This window comes from Eubalaena glacialis, chromosome 16, assembly GCF_028564815.1.
Source record: "Eubalaena glacialis isolate mEubGla1 chromosome 16, mEubGla1.1.hap2.+ XY, whole genome shotgun sequence".
Taxonomy (NCBI): Eukaryota; Metazoa; Chordata; class Mammalia; order Artiodactyla; family Balaenidae; genus Eubalaena; species Eubalaena glacialis.
Genome location: NC_083731.1, coordinates 29,233,811 through 29,253,369, shown reverse-complemented (window position 1 = coordinate 29,253,369; position 19,559 = coordinate 29,233,811). Strand labels below are relative to the sequence as shown.

The 19,559-nt window shown below is 38.8% G+C and overlaps 1 protein-coding gene across 2 annotated transcripts in view; it reads left to right on the top strand.

The window, feature by feature from the left end:
- Window positions 1-18,428, top strand: part of SLAIN1 (SLAIN motif family member 1) — a 52,318-nt gene extending 33,890 nt beyond the window's left edge. For both annotated transcript variants that reach the window (XM_061170786.1, XM_061170787.1), the window contains 5 exons: window positions 4,670-4,819; window positions 7,179-7,520; window positions 11,714-11,869; window positions 15,234-15,516; window positions 17,494-18,428. In XM_061170786.1, coding sequence (XP_061026769.1) covers window positions 4,670-4,819; window positions 7,179-7,520; window positions 11,714-11,869; window positions 15,234-15,516; window positions 17,494-17,569 — 1,007 coding nt within the window. In that variant the 3' untranslated portion in view covers window positions 17,570-18,428. The remainder of the gene's footprint in view (window positions 1-4,669; window positions 4,820-7,178; window positions 7,521-11,713; window positions 11,870-15,233; window positions 15,517-17,493) is intronic.
- Window positions 18,429-19,559: the final 1,131 nt, after the last annotated feature.

Here is a 19,559-nt window from a genome sequence, read left to right as displayed (position 1 = left end):
TGGTTTCTGGGAACTTTTTTGTTAGGAATAATTTTTAGTGTGGAAAATTTTAAAAATTTAGATTCTTTCTTAAACCTATCCCATTACCTATCCTTTATGATTTTTCTTGATATTATCATCACTGGAGCATTTATCAAATTGATTTTTGCAGGGGGGTTATACTTTGCTTAATGATGTACAAAAAATAGCTTCACGGATATAGTGTAATTTATTTTTTAAGTTAGACAACTTTGAAGGTGTACAAAAAAAATAACCTAGTAGACCATTGGACACTCAGACTAGTTTCTTGCAGAAAGATGAGGTCTCTGTCCACAACTTAGTACTTTGTCACATTTATTTCAATAGAAAATGCTTATTAGACAGAAGGTGGCAAAGTTGAAAGTTTAACCAATACCAATTGTATTCTTAACAAGGAAGCTTTAGAAACACTCTAGATGTGGGCAGTGAGGTATAGGGCAGTGGATAAGGGTCCTAGTGAGGTGATCTGGAGTACCTGAGATCTAGTATTTGATGAAAAGCCACTGTGCTACTTCAGAAAGGAAGAGAGCAACACAGTTAAAATAATCAATGACCAACACAAGCTTGGTAGCGATGCTCAGAGCAAGCTTTCTGAGGGCAGTGTTGGTGGCCGGAACTTGGCTGAGGAATAGATTGCGATAATCTAGTGAGAGGTGGCGAGGTCTTGATGAAGGAAGTGGCAGTAGGACCACAGAGAGTGTGCAGACAGAAGTGTTCTGGGAGAGAATTTAACTTAGGTATTTGGGAATGAAAGCCTTGCCAAGTATGATACATTTGATCCACGTTGGAGAAGCCCTTGACTTACCGAGAGAACTTTGGAGTAGGAGGATAGGAAAACTTAGCTGTTCAGAAGTTCATCACCCGTTTTCTCCTTTATCAAAAGTGGTCTTGCTCCTTTCTTAGGGTCATTTTGATCATCATCAAGCCTCTCAAAAAATTTGACATCCTCGTGTATACAGAAAATCCATTAAATTAATTAATTGGAAAAAACAAAATTGCCCTATGAAAAGTTCTTTTTGTTTGTTTTTATTCTCTACGAAAATGCTTCCTGTTACAGTTGTTACAATTCTTTAGCGACACAGTGAAGAATAACTAGGATGCGATGGCTTCCGCTCCTCTCCCCTCTCCTCCTCCACCACAACCTCGGGCACTAATATAACATCGTTCTTTTGTTAGCTTGCCTCTGCAAAAATTCTCCTCCCTCTTCTTAAAAAGCCTCCATGCCAAAGCACAATGCAGAGCATTCTTTCTTGCAATAGATGCTAATTGTGTTCTTCGTTGGGATCTTGCTGTCACAGCCACAATCGCCGTGCCATTGTGTTGGGAGGCCCGGGTCACAGTAGTTATTGTGTAGAGTAATGAATGCTGGTTAGTTGTGATGCGTTGTCGCCTGCATCTGTGGCTGAGAACACGCAGTCACTGTAATTTGCCTGGCGAGTGATCGTATTGGTGTAACATAACATCAACTGTTAAGCAAGTTAGCTGTCACAAAGAACTATGGGGTTTTTTTGTTTTTTAATACAGAATTTTTAATGAGAAACTTTGAGTTATAGAGATTGAAGATGTGAGAAGAGCTACCTAGTGTGTGTTGCATATTAACCCCTACTTCTCAGTGTGTTTTGGGATCAGGTTTACAATATCTGATGGTTTAGGGAAGGGAGTGCCAGCTCTGCACGTCTCTGCTCTGGCACAGATTGGGAATTGCATGTTGGATAAGTGACGTGACTGGTGTCAACTAGGAACGAGGCTTCCTGGCAGTGACCCCTTCGTGAAACTTGCGGATTCTGAAAGCAGAATCCCTGTGAATGTAGTTTCCTCAGCTAATTCTTCCATCTGCATAAGGAAAAGGTATTTCTTCTGTAGTTGTTTGAATGGGATGGTGCTGTTTCTCAAGAATTCTTGCTGAAGTAACAGGAAGCATTTGCTCTTATAAATAACCGTAGTGCTATTATGCAAGGACCTTACCAGTCTCAGGATTGGAGCTTGTTACTTTTTGGCCTGCCCACAGCCCACAGTTTCTTCCTCTCCAGCCCCACTGCCCATTTTTGAACACTTTTTAGCTACTTGCTTATTAGCATCTCTCATTAAAAGTGTCCTGGAAGTGCATTTCAAAGCAGTTCTTTTTATACTTGTTTCTTCAAGTTTTGTCGAATTTCCAGCAAACGTAACAAAGTTATTGCTCAAAGTGAAACTTAACCTAATTTATACTTTTCATCTATTCCCTCATGTCCTGCTTTAGCACTAAGTGATTGCTTTTTAGAAAAGTGGATTTTGACTCGCACAGTAATTTGTATGTCATGAAGAGAGAGGAAGTGATTTTAGGTGTGACTTAAGTTTTTTTTTTACAATTTAGGGTCTTTTTATGATCCCAAGATCCAAGGGGCTGGTAATTTTGGAGGAGGGAAATATGTTAATTAGGACAGGAGAGATAATGTGCAATTAGATCATCTGCCGATGCAGGTAAAATTCCTTTTTGTTCCTTATTTTACAGTATTAAATTAATAATAGGTATAATCCTACCATTAAAAGTTACATAAATAACACATGTTCAATGCAGAAAATTTGGAAAATATTTTTTATAAAGAAAAAATCCAGCAGATTATCAATCACCTCTATGCCTGCCACCTGAAATAACTATCACTAAGTTTTGGTGTATGTATACCCTTCTGTGATTTTTGTAGATCATTTTTCCACAAAACTTGTTTTGGACTCAAGCAGAGATGCAGTAGATGCAGTAGTCATTTTAAGTTTCTTCCATAATCCAAGAACAAATTTCCATAATAATTTTTTGATCAACATTTATTAATATTAAATGGGTTGAAAATAAACCTTAGGAAAACAAATAGGACTCTGAACAGTTAATATTAAGAACTATTTCCCATAATTCTAAAGATAAGTTTCCTTGAGTTTTTCTTTTGACATTAACATTTTATATTATTAAAACAGTGAAATTTTTGTGCAGAAATAGAAAACATTCGTAATGAGGAAATTAAAAACAACTTTTCACTGTTATATAGACATAACTGACTGTAATCAAGGTGGCACTGATTGAATGGTTCTTAATGAAGGTAGAAATAGGGCCCTGCTTCACAAATAGCCCGCTTTTACGTATGTTTTCGCTTAGATAAGTGAGAGCCAGTTAAGAATGAAAAGTTGCTTTGTCTCTTCATTTTTTTAACCCCTTCCCTTTCTCCCTTTGACAAGTCAACGTCTGCTTCTGTATAGCTAACTGCTGCTGTTTATTTTCTGCTTCTGTGACAGCTAGCCGATGGCGGAGTCTCTTCCCTTCAAATGTCTCACTGGCTTTTCCTTATAGCCCTGTGGCAAGACTCAGCCCTTATAGCAATGGCATTAATACTCCCAGCTTCTCTAAAACCTCAAATAAAGCAATACTAACACCTGAGAGAACAGGTAATATTTCAACTTCTCGTCTAGCGGCTTGCTTTGTAAATCAGTCCTAAACACAGCTTAAATATCCACCTTTCATTGAAAAGCTTGAGGGTAATCTTACTTATCACAGTGGGGAGTCGCTGCACACTTACTTTGGGTATGACAAAGGCTAGGGTTAATTTGTACTTTAACGTCATTAATCTGCTCTCAATTGTGTATAGCAGGCAGCCTTCACTGTTTATCAAATGCATATATATATAATTATGTGTTTCCAAATGCATAATGTGCTTTTAAAATTAAATGTTGAACAAAATAAAGGTCTTTATGATTTGCATTATGATTGAAGATTATCAGACTTTTATTATATCTTGCTGTTTAAAAAATTGTTGGTGCTTTTTATTAAGTCAGGGCTATGTAGAAAGAACAGTTATAGTAGCTTTTTATGAGATGACGGTCTCATAGTTGTCTCAGCATTGGTGATTCCATCCCTATAATTTTCTCCCCTCAGCCCTTTCTTCCTTGGTTTTCTTATCTCAAGCCATTACTTTCTCACTTTCATGAGTGACTACAAGTCTCCTGTGATGATTCTAAATTATGATGGTTTTGTATGTGCTTCCCTGTATGGATGTGTGCCTTTTATGTGTGATATTCTTATCCATTTATAGCACTGCTGTTTGTACCTGTTTAAAAAATGGACCAGATTAAAATTTAGTTTAAAATATATAATCCATTACTACCAGAGACAAACATGTCTGATTATTCATTGAAAGTGTACAGGATATGTATTCTTGTACCATGCCTTTAGATATATACTTAAGCTAATGGGATGCAGATTTAGCATTATTGATTTTTCTTGTCTTACAGTGGTAAAAAAAAAAAAACATATAACATGAAATCTACTGAAATCTACCTTTTTAACATTTTTTTTTAGTGTACAGCACAGAGTGGATTTTTGAATTATGAAAACTGAATTTGAGAAAACAAAACAAGTGGTTTTGTATATATGAATTATGAACACGTGAAGATGTGCATACTGTCTTGCCATTCTCCTGTCATAGTGGTGTGTTGGTTGTTTTTTGGTGACTTAATGAAAACAGGAAAAATACAGATGGGTCTTGTTTTTTTTTTTATCCATTCAGCCACTCTGTATCTTTTGATTGGAGAATGCCTTGAAGTGCTAACTGTTGATATGTGAACTGTAAAGCACATGCAGATAGCAGTTCTTTAGACTAAGTAACAAACACGTTTCCCTTGTTTTTAGGTTACACATCCAGGGGCTCCCCTCTCAGTCCCCAGTCATCCATAGACAGTGAGCTGAGTACTTCAGAACTGGAGGATGATTCTATCTCCATGGGATATAAGTTACAGGACCTCACTGATGTTCAGATCATGGCTCGTCTGCAAGAAGAAAGTAGGTTCCTCTTTTTAAACTAGAAAACGTTTTAAACTAGAGGCTTCTACTTGAAACCTAAGTGGGTGGGGATGTTTCAGGCATTTCTCCCCAGGTAATGGGCAAGCAAGTCTATTCTTTCTCTCATACCATCCTACTTTGTAGGTGGAGCAATTAAATGCTTCTCACAGTCTCATGACCATTGTAAAATATTAGGACATACTCTGGGCAAAATACATTGATGTAAAACATCACCAGTGTAGCCACTGTGGAAGCAAGTTTGCCAGTTTCTTAGAGAACTAAACATGCGGTTTCCATAAGGCCCAGCACATTGTATTCTTGGGCATTTATCCCAGGGCAGTGGAAACTTGTGTTCAGAAACACAGAAACCTATATATGAATGTTCATAGCACCTTTATTTATAATAATAGCCAAAAACCAGAATGAGCTCAGATGTCCTTCAGTAGGTGAGTGGTTAATCAAGCTGGGGGTACCTCCATACCGTGGAGTACTACTCAGCAAGAAAAAAGAATACATTTTGATAGACATTACCATCTTGGATGAATCTCCAGGGAATTATGCTGAGTGGAAAAGATGATCCCAGGAGATTTCATACTGTATAATTCCATTTATATAACGTTTTGGAATGACAACATTTTAGAAATGGATGACAGATTAGTGGTTGCCGGGGCTTAGGGATAGGGCGTGGGCTCTCAGGAGGGAGGTAGATATGGTTATAAAAGTGCAACACGAGGGATTTAGGGAGCTGCTCTGTTTTTGACTGTGGTGGTAGGTATATGATCCTACAGGTCATAAAATTGTATAGAATTTAATACTAACACATGTACACATATAAAAGTAATACTGGAAAATCTAAATCAGATGGGTTTATATAAGTGCCGATATCATAGTTGTCCTATTATTCTATGATTTTGCAAAATGATACCATCAAGGGAAACTGGACAGAGTATACAAAAGATCTCTATTATTCCCAGAACTGCATGTGAGTGTGTAGTTATCTTAATAAAAGTTCAATTAAACATGCATTAATGCATTCTCAGATGCAAATTATTACATATAGAATGGTTAAACAACAAGGTCCTACTGTATAGCACAGGGAACTATATTTAGTATCCTGAGACAAACCATAATGGAAAAGAATATAAAAAATTATGTGTATATATATATATATATATGTATAACTGAATAACTGCTGTACAGCAGAAATTAACAAAACATTGTAAGTCAACTATACTTCAATAAAAATTACACTTCTCAAGATACATAATTATTGAAGGAGAGATAATTGGAAATGTTATTTCCAATAACATTGAGTTATTACTGGTTCTGCAATAAGGTTACAACAATTAATCTGAGAGTGAACTACTTCAAGGGTATTAATGGTATCAAAAGGCAAAAGACGATGTAGATCACAGAACTGGGCTAAGCTTATTTTGGAATTATCTTCTGAGGCCAGCATAAGTAGAAACAGCCAAGTATCATTTAAGCATAACAATTTCCTTCTTTCAGAATTGGGCAAGGCTACTATGAGAAACATTGTAATGCTTATGCAAGATTTAATAGGATACACTTTGAGAGGAAAAATGATTATTTTATATTGTTATTTAGTAACAGTACACTAACAGTAACTCTTTCTAAAAAAATATATGGCTGAAAGATTGGATGTCAGTCTCGGAAGTTAAGTAGTCAGTCAGTCATAGACTACTTTAAAAAAAAGTTGTGGGTTGGCAACGAGATAACTAGAAACATCCAGTTTGACTATTTTTAAATGGCTGTCATTTAGGATGACCCAAAACTATTGAAGTTTTGAAGTGTCAGCATGCTTTGAAAAAGATAATATTAGGAACAAAAAAGAACAAGAGAAGTGACCTCGTTAGAAAATACTTGTGCCCCAGGTTTTGAACTTTCCTTTGACTTTGAAAGTTGGGATGGGTAGCAGGAGGAGTTCCTACTTGGGCAGAGATTTGATTTTTTGATTGTCTAACTCACAGTTAACTACTCATCATGATGATGAATAGTTTTTCCTAAGTAGCCTTCCTAAGTATCTCTCCAGATTCCAGAAGGAATGGCTTGGGGAAAATGACAGATACTGATTGATGAACTGTAGCGGTATATTTTATCTTCACTGGAATTGGGGCAATCTTTTCCCAGAACAGAATAGTCTAGTATTAGCTGTCTGTTTGGTAGGTAAACGTGTCTGCTTTCTTGGGATTTAATAAACTAAGAACAAGATAGTGGGTCTCCACTTGAATCACTTGCTTGACACAAATTTTCCTCAAATATTTGATGAATTGGAACTTAATAATTAAGCCAGATTGAAACGCCTCATAAGATAATACTATTTCCTGTTGTTCCATAGGTCTCAGGCAAGATTATGCTTCTACTTCAGCATCTGTGTCGAGACATAGTTCCAGTGTGTCACTGAATTCAGGAAAAAAAGGGACGTGTAGTGATCAAGAATACGATCGATTCAGCCTGGAGGACGAGGAGGAATTTGATCACCTGCCACCACCTCAGCCTCGTCTTCCAAGATGTTCACCTTTCCAAAGAGGAATTCCCCATTCACAGACTTTCTCCAGCATCCGGGAGTGTAGGAGGAGCCCCGGTTCCCAGTATTTTCCTTCGAATAATTACCAGCAGCAGCAGTATTATTCACCTCAAGCCCAAACTCCAGATCAGCAACCAAATAGGACCAGCGGAGGTAAGTTGTATGCCCCTTTGGTATTCGATGTGCTTTGATCTTTCATACATGGTCAAGAAATGGTTTTAAGGTCAATATAAATAACTGGTAAATGTTTCCAAGACTTATTAAGTACATCCTCAAGACCTTATCAGTTTGGTTGGTGTACATTTAAATCTATAATTGACCAGCTTCTGATTACGTGTCCCAGATTTATAGCTTTAGGAAAACCATTGTGAGGTACCAGACTGAATCAGAAATGGGGAGCATCTTCATGTTGTGGCTGGTAAAGCTGTAGGACAGCAGGGCTGTGGGAGTTGAGGAGTTCCTAGTTCCATGGAGTTAGAGGCACTGAGCTGCATCTTCTCTCATCTTTCTCAAAACCCCCCATCTCTGACGGCCTGCTCCTAGCCCAGAGTGATGGATGGTAAGTGTGGACCCTGGTGCTTGGACAGGATGCTGCTGTGCACATCGAGATTTAGGGGAAGTTTGGGATGTGTCTTTCCCTCTGGTGTCCTGACATCTAGAATTAAGATCTGTGCAGCAGTGGGGCTATGGAAGCTGATATTTGGCGTGGTAACGGCAAGTTGATTTGTCCTGATGGCAGCACGGTGGGTTGGAACATGTGTCATTCTTTTTTCTTGTAATTTTTTCTATTTCCCTCTTCATCATTTATCTTCCTTCCCCACTCCCAGGAGTTATAGATCTTGACTTACAAGAACTATAGGGAGAATAATCATGTGATATTCTAAGCCTGGTATGTTTTTGCACTGACGATCAGTCTGACCCTCACACACAAATCCTGTAGAGTATGGAGAAACCAACCATATTTAGAGAGTTATAGCTTTTAATTATTCTACAGCAGCATTTCTCAAACCTGGGCCCAGAAATGATCCAACAAATTATTTTAAAATATTGCAAGGCCAAATACAAATCATACTAGTCATCACCTGCTATCATGTACTTAGTGTTTACTTTTTCTTCCTCTGTACTTGTATTATTCGTGCTAATTGAGAGACCATTTGAAAATATTTAAGGTTTTATAGTCAGAACTTCTCTCCTTTTTAATACCTTCAGATTTCAAATTTAAAAGAAAACAATGGCAGGTAAAGTGACTGCCACTAGTGACTAATTTATTAAAGCTCATAATATCAAAGACAATATTTTATGTGCTTAACGAAAATTACAGCATCATTAAAACCGCGGGAGAGGGCACAGAGTTGTTTCTGCAAAGGCTTTTTTTGTCAAGTGTCTTAGAGCATCACATCCTGCCTGTCAAGCAGATGCTCCCTCTGCATCTTGAATAGTATTGTCAGTGGGATCATTGTCCTACCTTAGAAAAGTGGTATTAACTTACATTCAACACCATTATGAAAAGGGTTAGGTTTCCCTAAATCTGTGTTATGATGGTTCCTGTTAGGAAAGTGGAAATATTTCTCAGCCTGGTGTCTGACTGTGGTAGTTTTATTTCTCTAAAAGGTCTGGTCTCCACACGCAAAGGAAAATGGAATACAACAGCAGTTCTCTGGATTGGACTTCTGACTGATTAACTTAATGGCTGAGTACACAGGCTCTGAAGGCCAGTACGTGCTGAGTTCCCCTCCTGGCCTACCACTTACACCTTTCCCAGGCTTCTCATGACTCTGAGCTCACATTTATTTGGCTACAAAATGTAGACAAATAATATCCCTTTCTTAGAAAACTTAGGTATAATTGGACATCAAATCATCTGGTACACATTCTCCTTTATGTAACATGTAATCCTTTAACCTAAGTTTGTCATAAGGAATAAATGAAATAATGACCATTCCATTGACTGGAGTAAAAATGCTGGAAAAGTTCAAAGTGCTGAAAAAGTAAAGGTGGTCTCCCCAACCCCACTGTTTTTTAAAACTTTTATTAACGTGGCTCAGATATCTGAGCCTTCATTTGTTACCAGAGGATTATTTGAACAAAATTGTGGAATGAGAGTTGTAACTTTGAAACCAATCTCTCAAATATTTTTCTAAATTATTAAAATAATGTGGATAGAAGAAAATAATTAAAAATAAAATAGAAGTGCATGTTAATACTTACTACTTCCATAGCTCCTACATTGCCTGGTTTCCAAAGGGATGGCTCTTAAAAGTTCTTGGTATATTTCTGGGGATCATAGGGTTAAAAGGAGCATACAGCAGTCCACCCTCACCTGTGACTTCAGTTACCCATGGTCAACTGCAGTCTGAAAATGTTAAATGGAAAATTACAGAAATAAACAGTTCGTAAGTTTTAAACTGTGCACTGTCGTGAGTAGTATGAGGAAATCTTGTGCCTTCCTGCTCTGTCCCATCTGGGACGTGAATCATCCCTTTGTCCTGTGTATCCACGCTGTGCGTGCTTCCTGCCTGTCAGCGCGTGTATAGGAAGAACATCGTATATATACGGTTCTGTACTATGGGCGGCTACAGGCACCCGCTGAGGGTCTTGGAACGTATCCCCTGCCCATAAGGTGGGGCAGGGTAGGGCTACTGTATTTGAATAGTTTGCCAGGTATGATAATTGATTAAAGCTTGCAGAACATTTGCTAACTGTGATTTTTAGGGTATGGCAGGGGTTATCAGTGGCATGGTGTAACCAGCGTTAGGCTGAGGACCTCCCCTGAACCCTGTATTTACTGCAAGTCTAGATTTAGATGTTTGGTGGGTAACTGGCTGCTGCCTTTATTCCTTAAAGGATTCCTAAAGATTGATAGCAGAAGAAAAGATTGAGAAACAGTGGTCTAGACTATAACCCCACTGAGAGTCGGGAACTCCCTTGTCTAACACACTGTATAGTATATATACACAGGAAATACTCGTTCATTCATTCATTCCACAAAGTGGGGAAGGGTGTCCAAGTGAAAGGACCAGCACGCCCACGGGTACAAGAGAGTGTGAAGTATTTGGAAATTCTGTTCTCCACTACGGTTGGCGAGTAGGCTGTGTGGCGAGGGCAGCAGGAGATGAGGCTAGAGATGGCTGCAGAGCCTGTATCTTAGAAGGATCTGTTCTCAGCCCAGGAGCTTGGGCTTTCAGAGGAAGGGGAGGGAGAGTGATCGGAGGGTTTTAGGAAGTGGCTGGCTAGAAGTCACTGGCTGTATGGAAGATGCGGAGGAACAAGACAGGGTGTACAGAGACCAATTAAGAGGATTTTGTGAAAATGTGGATGACACATAATGAGGTCTAAACTACGTGGTAGTGGGAGATTTGTTAAATATTTATGAGGCAGAATTGACAGGACTTGGGAGTCGAGGGTGAAGAAGGGAGGTGAAACTTGGAAGATTCTGCCACTTTTTGGATGAGGTGACTTGATGAGTAGGGCTATAATCAAGGGATCTAAGTGATGCAGAAGGAGCTGCATGTGAAGGGGAGAAAAACGAATCTGGTTTTGTACTTGAATGGTTTTTTACTTAGTATTCAGATATATCCTTTGTTTTCTGAGCTTGAGTGACCTGGTATGTGTACTTTAGTTTTGGGGGTGTGCGTATTAAAGAGAAAACTGTCTACATTGTAGAGTTGCCCTCTTGTGGCTGAATTCAAATCTCAGCAGCACTGAGGTCTGTGCGTGACTGACTCTCTGCTGCCCCTTAGTGGCGGAAGATGTACTCAGCAAGGAAAAAGAAAGGGAAACATTTTTTCAAGTCTCCAAAGGTTTGGTGGTGTACTCATGACCCTTAAAACTTTCCAGAAGTTAATGTGGTCATGTTGATGTGATGAGTGGATATGTCAAAACATCTCAAGTTAGAATTTTAAGAATTTCTTCCTTTTTTGATATGCTAGCAAAAGATTCAGTAATTGCTGATTTGACACTTCTAGGTTTTTTTTTTTTTATTAACATGTAACAATTCCTAGCTTTTTTTTTTTTAAACTGTAAGATTATTTTCTATCCTCACTTCGATTCAGTTTTATCCACTTGTTGTATAGGAACAAACATCTAATTGATTACCTAATTCCTCCCTCTTTTTATAGAACAAGTGCTTTCCTTTAGCAGTCTGTTTGGTGGAACCTTTCTGGAGCCGTGGGCTGTGTTTGTCTCTACCGGGGGTAATTAGTTAGCTTGCTAGAGTTCATAACACACATGATATTTTCTGTTTGTCATTGAACAAAATATGATTTCTATTTGTATTTACTTTTGAAAGCTAGTGTTTTAACTGGCATAAAAGTTGTGATTTTTAACTTAGTAAAATTCTTTTCTAGATAAGCTCCGAAGAAGTATGCCTAATCTAGCTCGGATGCCAAGTACAACCGCTGTTAGTAGCAATGGTAGTTCTCCAGTCACCGTGCGGAATAGTCAGAGTTTTGACTCAAGCTTGCATGGAGCTGCAAATGGAATTTCAAGAATACAGTCTTGTAGTAAGTATGACAATTTTTTTGTGTGTAATTTTAATTAGTTGTAACACCATTAGGAAAATCTTACTATTTCATTTCTTTCTCTTAAGAACACTACAGGAAACTTTTCTCCTCGTGACACTTTTTTGTCTTTCACCATTACAATTGAGTGGTATTTTCACTGGTGCCTATGTCACCAATTAATAATTAGTAAATTCTATGCAATCCTTTATACCCAGGGATAGCAGTAGAAGCACTAAATGGTGATTGATTTGTTTACTCATCATACAAAAATGTTTTCTTTGCAGATCTGCCTCTTTTTAGCTGTGTACTTGATATGTTTCCTCTGAGGAAGGCACACTTATTCTGTGTAGCTGTTACTTTGGTCTTGTTTTTCACCAGTCCAGAGCTTTCCCCTGGCAAATGAAGTTCTATATTTTAGTGTGTCTAAAGTAAGGTTCATCTACTTCATTTCAGTTTGCCCCACAGCGTGTCATTCATCCTCTGTACGGTTTACCCAGTGATGAGCAGCATGGTGAAAGTAAAATCTAGTGTGTGTGTGTGTGTGTGTCCGCTTTGTGTGGGGATGTGCTGGCTCCAGAGCACCCCCCCACCTCCTACTCATGCTGTCTGTAGGGGTAGTTGGGGTTAAGTCTGAGGCTGACCCCTGGGTGGCAGATCCAAGGTCACAATCCCAGTATTGATATGCCCAAACCCGGGAGGCCTGAAGTGTGTTCAGACTGTGTGGCCAAGCGCCATCAACCAGATGTCTTAAGTCTGCACCCAGAAGACTCCTTGGTGGCCCTAACAGACTACCCTGTGTACCTCCAACACATGTCTAGTACCTAAATGATTCACATGTTTTATTGAATCTGTAGATAAATTTTAGAATTGGTATCTTAACAATATTAGTTTTCTAATGCATTAACATGGAACATTCTTTCATTTATTTAGATCATCTTGTCTCTCAAAGTTTTGTAGCTTTCTATATAGAGGTTAATACGTCTATAATTTATTCCTAAGTATTTTATTTTTAAAATGTTTTTATCAATAGTATCTTTTTCAAATTTTAGTTTCTACTAGTTTGCTGGTATTTAGAAATACAATTGATTTTTGTATTTTGATGTTGTATTCAGCAGCTTTGCTAATAACTTCATTTATCCTAATAGTTATAAATTGGGAATATACCCATAACATAATGCATCTGAACACCAACGCATATTCAAGAATGTTCATAAAACCCCAAACTTAGAAATAACCAAGCTTTTCATCATCAGGAGAATGGATTTTGACATTCATTCAATGGAATACCACATAGCCATGCAAATATGGATGAATCTCAAAAACATAATATTGAGTCAAAGAAGCCAAAGAAGAGAACATACTATATAATTCCATTTACATGAAGCTCAACATAGGAATAACTAGTCTGTGGTGATAAAAGTGAAAATAACAGTCACTTTGGGGGAGTACTGACTGGGAGAGGGTATGTGAGAGCCTGCTGAGGTGCTGGCAGTGGTTCACGTCTTGCTGTGGATATGGTTACACGCGTGTGTCACTTCAAAATTTCATTCCGCTCTAGGCTTAACATTTAGGTACTTTATGTATATTGTGTTTCAGAAGAAATTGGGCCAAATTCACCTGTTGAGTTTTTTTTAAAAATTAAGACTTTGTTTTTGAGCAGTTTGAGGTTTACAGAAAAATTGAGCAAGAAGTACAGAGTTCCCATATGTCCCCGCATGTCCCCCTTCCCCTCCTCCAGTTTCCTCTGTTATTAACATCTTGCATTAGTGGGGTATGTTTGTTACAGTTGATAAGCCAATATGTTGGAACATTCACAGTTAGAAGCTACTAAACTAAGGAACTGTAGAATTGGTTGGAAAGGATCTTAGAGATGATTTGCCAGCCAGCACAAGGTTACTCTGTCCCTAAAGCTTGATGGAAACAGAACTATAGCAGAATCTTACAGAGACCTCATTTTTCATCGAATTTTTTGGCTACTGTACACATACATCAGCATTCCTACCTATAGATTTCACCAAATGTATACTTGAACAAAACTAATGTAAGGAAATATTTTCGAGATATTAAATAAAACCATAGACGTTTTTTGTCTTCCTCCTCACTTTTTATCAGAGAGATATCTATTGTATATTCTGTGCTTAAGTTCAAAATCAGTTAAACTGTTTTAGAAAACAGGGTCTGTTTGTGTTAACCGCATCACAAGTGTACTAGGCAGCAGAGGCTAGAGTGGTTAGTAAACAACAGGTAATGTTGTATGTATAAGTTTATGTTAAATTTGTGATTTAGTTTTTTCCTTGGAGAAAAGGATTTATAAAATTTAAAAATTTCTGCCAAACGGTTCATTGTTTTGTTTTTTTTTTAATTTTTTTAAATTTTTTAAATTTTATTTATTTATTTTTGGCTGTGTTGGGTCTTTGCTTCTGTGCGAGGGCTTTCTCTAGTTGTGGCAAGTGGGGGCCACTCTTCATCGCGGTGCGCGGGCCTCTCACTATCGCGGCCTCTCTTGTTGCGGAGCACAGGCTCCAGACGCGCAGGTTCAGTAGTTGTGGCTCACGGGCCTAGTCGCTCCGCAGCATGTGGGATCTTCCCGGACCAGGGCTCGAACCCGTGTCCCCTGCATTGGCAGGCAGATTCTCAACCACTGCGCCACCAGGGAAGCCCATTCATTGTTTTTTAATGTGAAATAGTGCACAATGATGGGCCAGTATATTGATGACGTTCTTAAGGGTTCTTACCCAGAGAGCGCCCTTCATTTCACAGATTCTGCTGCTGTTATCCAGGTAGTACTTGCTGAGTGGTTACTCAGCCATTGTAAGGCTTTATGTGGATTAACTCATTTAGTCTTCCCACCAACCCTATGAGATAAATGTCATGATGAAAATTACTTAAGAAATATGTCTGTAATAAGCTGTTTGTGCCTACTGATGCCACCTGTCTTCCCTTCTATAATTACTATAATTACTGCTATTAAATTGTCCCCTTGTTTTATCCTCATGACACCATCCCCAGTGCAACCATCAAGAAATCCTAATGTCTTCCAGGCCAGCAAGCAAGAAATCCTGTGAGAACTCAGAGATGCTCAGATTTGTTAAAGGAAAGAAGGTGGTTGTTCCAGCTGGCTTCTAAATATAGTCAGGCACTCAAAAGTGTTGCTGCTGATTGACAGAGAAGGAGACGCTCGTCAAGAAGTAGAATTTTCCAATACTAAATGCAGTCTGGAACCGTATTTCATTTATCTACATGCATATATGTAGATAAATTTCTATATATGTAAAACCTTTCAACAGTATCAGCTTCTTTGAACATAACACGCGTGTAGATAGTGGTAGGTGTTCTCTCATGTGCGTGTCCTTTGTTCTTCTAGTTCCGTCACCAGGGCAGCTTCAACACAGAATCCACAGTGTGGGACATTTCCCAGTGTCTGTCCGGCAGCCTCTGAAAGCCACAGCCTACGTGAGTCCAACCGTTCAAGGCAGCAGTAACATGCCTTTATCCAACGGCTTACAGTTATACTCCAACACGGGGATCCCTGCCCCCAACAAAGCTGCGGCTTCTGGGATAACGGGCCGCAGCGCACTCCCAAGACCTTCACTGGCAATAAATGGGAGTAACCTGCCTCGAAGCAAAATTGCACAGCCTGTCAGAAGGTAAGAACCTTTGCTCGTTCGTCTGCATGGCCACGTTCGTCCTTTGCTCGTTCATCAGATGGCAGTCTGCAATTAGAAACCTCTCTGGGAACCATCCTGACTTTTCCTTTGTCTAACCCTGGTAGGTCCCTCTGCCCCTTCTGGCCTGACTCGTGACCTCCTGCCCCTGGGTTCAATACCTTTTTAATCAATTTTTAATCAAAATGGGCAAAAATGTCGTTAGGCACATGCACATACACACTCTCCCCCAACAGTCACGATTTTAAAAGCATCTTAGTGATATTTTTTTTTAAATGTTTGTGGGTTGGCACTCCTGGGAGGGCGCCTCGAGGCCATATTTTTTTTTAATTTATTTATTTTTGGCTGTGTTGAGTCTTCGTTTCTGTGCGAGGGCTTTCTCTAGTTGCAGCAAGCAGGGGCCACTCTTCATCGCGGTGCGCGGGCCTCTCTTGTTGCGGAGCACAGGCTCCAGACGCACAGGCTCAGTAGTTGTGGCTCACGGGCCTAGTTGCTCCGCGGCATGTGGGATCTTCCCAGACCAGGGCTCGAACCCGTGTCCCCTGCATTAGCAGGCAGATTCTCAACCACTGCACCACCAGGGAAGCCCCTATCTTAGTGATATTTAACTGGGACTTTATTAGCTTATGTTGGTGTAAGTTTGGTATGTTCCAGGTAGAACTTTTTTTTTTTTTCTTTCAAAATTCCAGCCTGCTTGCAGGGCACCCGTTCGATGATCTTATGGTTGTGGCGTGCCCTTCTTGAACTGGATCTCCTGGAGTGTCTTATGGTTAAAAACAATTCCATAAAAGCGAGTTGAGGACAGAGTAAAAGATGAGAAAATGGAGGCAGTAAATCAACTCTTACAGGAAATTAGGATTTGGAGGAGGAGAGGGAGGGAACCATGGTAAAAGTGTGAAAAGGATTTGAGAACAAGTAATTTTTCTTTATGCATCGGGTAGCTATAAATAGTTTTTATTTTCTGATAAATAGGTGCTCAGATCAAAAACAAATTCAGAAACTATTGTAAAACAAACACAGAAAAGTAAATAATCCTACTATCCAGATAGAAATCATTTTGGTGCATGTTTGTTCAATGCCGGGCTGTGTTGCATTTGTGACTGAATAGAATCACATTATTTTATGTATGTAGGTCATTGTGGACAGTCCATTTATCCTCGGATATATGTCTTCAAACTAACCTCTTGGAAGGGCTGTCACTGCCAGACAATGAGAGGGTCTGTCTGTTTCCACAAACTTAGGCAAACATTGGGTATTACCATTCTTTTTAAATTCTCTGCCAGTATAATAGGCGAATCTTTGATTATTTGTAAGACAGAATAACATGGAGAAATTTTCAATTTGTATTCAATGAAGTAACCACTTATGTTTGTAGGCCATTTTTCTCTTGAGTTTATCTGTTTCTTTTTTTTTTTATAAAATTTATTTATTTGTGGCTGCATTGGGTCTTCGTTGCTGTGTGCGGGTTCTCATTGCGGTGGCTTCTGTTGTTGCGGAGCACGGGCTCTAGGCACGCGGGCTTCAGTAGCTGTGGCTCGAAGGCTCTAGGGCACAAGCTCAGTAGTTGTGGTGCACGGGCTTAGTTGCTCTGTGGCATGTGGGATCTTCCCGGACCAGGGCTCGAACCCGTGTCTCCTGCATTGGCAGGCGGATTCTTAACCACTGCGCCACCAGGGAAGCCCTATCTGTTTCTGATTTTAAAATATTCTTTATACACGGAGGATATTGATCATTTTCCACTTAGGTTGCAGATCTGCTTGTGCACATACAATATGCGTGGCAATGTGCCGAGACCTGGGCTTTCCATCAGATGAGCATGTGGAAGGCCCAGAAATACAAGGCACACTTGGGAAGGTGCCAGCACGTTGTCACTGCTGCAGTGGCGGAGAGTAGATCAAAGTAAGTGATGGGACTCATGGGATTACTTACAAGCTGTGTCCTTTTTTCATTCCTTTATAGTTTCCTTCAGCCTCCAAAGCCTCTGTCTTCACTCAGCACTCTGAGGGATGGAAACTGGAGAGATGGTTGCTACTGATGCAGTGCTATGCACGTCTGAACAGCTGGAAAGAAGTGGAAATGAGGGTCGTGTTACCTAGCTGGCTGGGTAACAGCGGATGTCGGGATATTCTTTCCCTTCTGCGTTTTAACATATTAACTGCATTGTTTTTCAATGGACCAATCACCAGAGACTAATTATTGCACTTAAATATTTGCCTGAGATATACTGCAGCGTTCACAAATCCATGGTTGCAGTATTGTGACACTTAGAGCTAGGAAGTTTTTGTAGAACTGATATGTACCTGAATCCTTTTTGAGAGAATTGAGATGTATCCATAATGCTTTCTTTCTTTGCCATCTGAGTTTCTTAAAGTAACTTGTTCAATTTACTTACATGTTCTAAACATCTTCTCATTACATGTTCTGTATTTTAATACATTGCATCTTTACAACCAGGTTCTATAACGTATGCTTTGAAATTTACTTTTTTATAGTTTACAGGAATTTTATTTTTTGTGCCTATTTCTTTTTACACCTACGTGAACCACTATGGAACAACTTAAATTTTGTGCCATAAAAATATTTTTGTGGTAAGGTACTATTTTTTTAGCTCTAGGGATATATCAGCAAAAATCCATCATACAATTTGAGAGACATAATTTTGTGTTGAATGAGCACAATGTAATCTGAAGCATTGAGCACTGAGACAGCCAGACAACAGAGTGAAATGGTCTTGTCGTTTTCATTGTTAATTTATTGTCATACGTGGGTTTCATATTTATAATGGCATCACAAGCTCATTGCACTTAATACCTGCAATGTTTGCTACTGTACTACAATTGATTTTCAATACTTTTACAGAAGATGAAACTGTAACATTTTATTAATAATGCTTCTGGAAATGAACGCATTTTAAAGCAAATAAATCTTTTTGATAGACCTTTTACAAAATCCATTTGCACTAATGAATGCTTTCTTATGGTATATGACTTAATATTTGTTACTGTGTACACTGCTGTTTTGGAATGTTCAGAAATAAAGACTATTTCAGCAATATCAGGTCACGCATGAATGTGCAGCATAAACAGTACGAATACCACGCCTACGTTTCACCACGATTGTGAACGTATTGTCATTGTTATGCTCTCGTACAGAGCATTTATACCTGAGGCGGGTAGGCAGAATATTTGCATTTGTAAACAATTTTCTCTCTCTAAAATGCTTGGGATAAGAGAGGTGAGGTTTTAGTTTTGCAGTGGGGTTTGGGTACCACTTAGGATGGTCACTAGAACCCAAGGAGCCTCTTGCCCAGAAACCCATTTGTGGATGAATACTGTCAGTGGAGATTCCAATATTTTATGGGGGTTGAACTTGAAGTATTTATTTTCTCAGTGTCAGTAAAATAGCAAAGAAGTATTATCATTAGTCTACGCTATATTTGATGTACATTGGAAAACTTGTCACCTGAAGTTGCTATGGAAAGGTTAGGTAAAAGGTTTCAATGTTAAGTTTTAAAACAGTTCTCCCGAAGGTCATTAGAGATTTTTATTTTTAAGAAGTGTGCCTTTCTACATAGTTCCATGGGGAACTAAAAGACTGGCTTTTAATTAGCCTGTCCTTTAAATGAAATGTGGGCTAGAGGAGGTGAGGTATCAAAGAAGTGATATTTATTGAGCACTTTGTTAGTGACAAGGACTGTGCTAGAAATTTTTTATATATTTGTCTAATTTTTAACAATCACCTCCTATTACCACCATTTAAAAAATAAAGACCCTGAGCCCAAGGGATGTGACATTAACCTAGTGTAAATATCTAGCTAGTAAATAGTGAAGCTGACTTTTGAATCCAGGTGTATCTGATCTCAAAAGTCTGTTTTTGCCACTACTGTGCTCTTCCTATGAACATATGTAGTGCAGTTAGTACATTTTTTTAAAAAATGAGTTTATATTCTGCTGAGAAGATGAAAGGATTCAACTCATTTGCAAATCAAGTATTTCATTTATATTCAAAAAAGTCTGTTCAGCCCT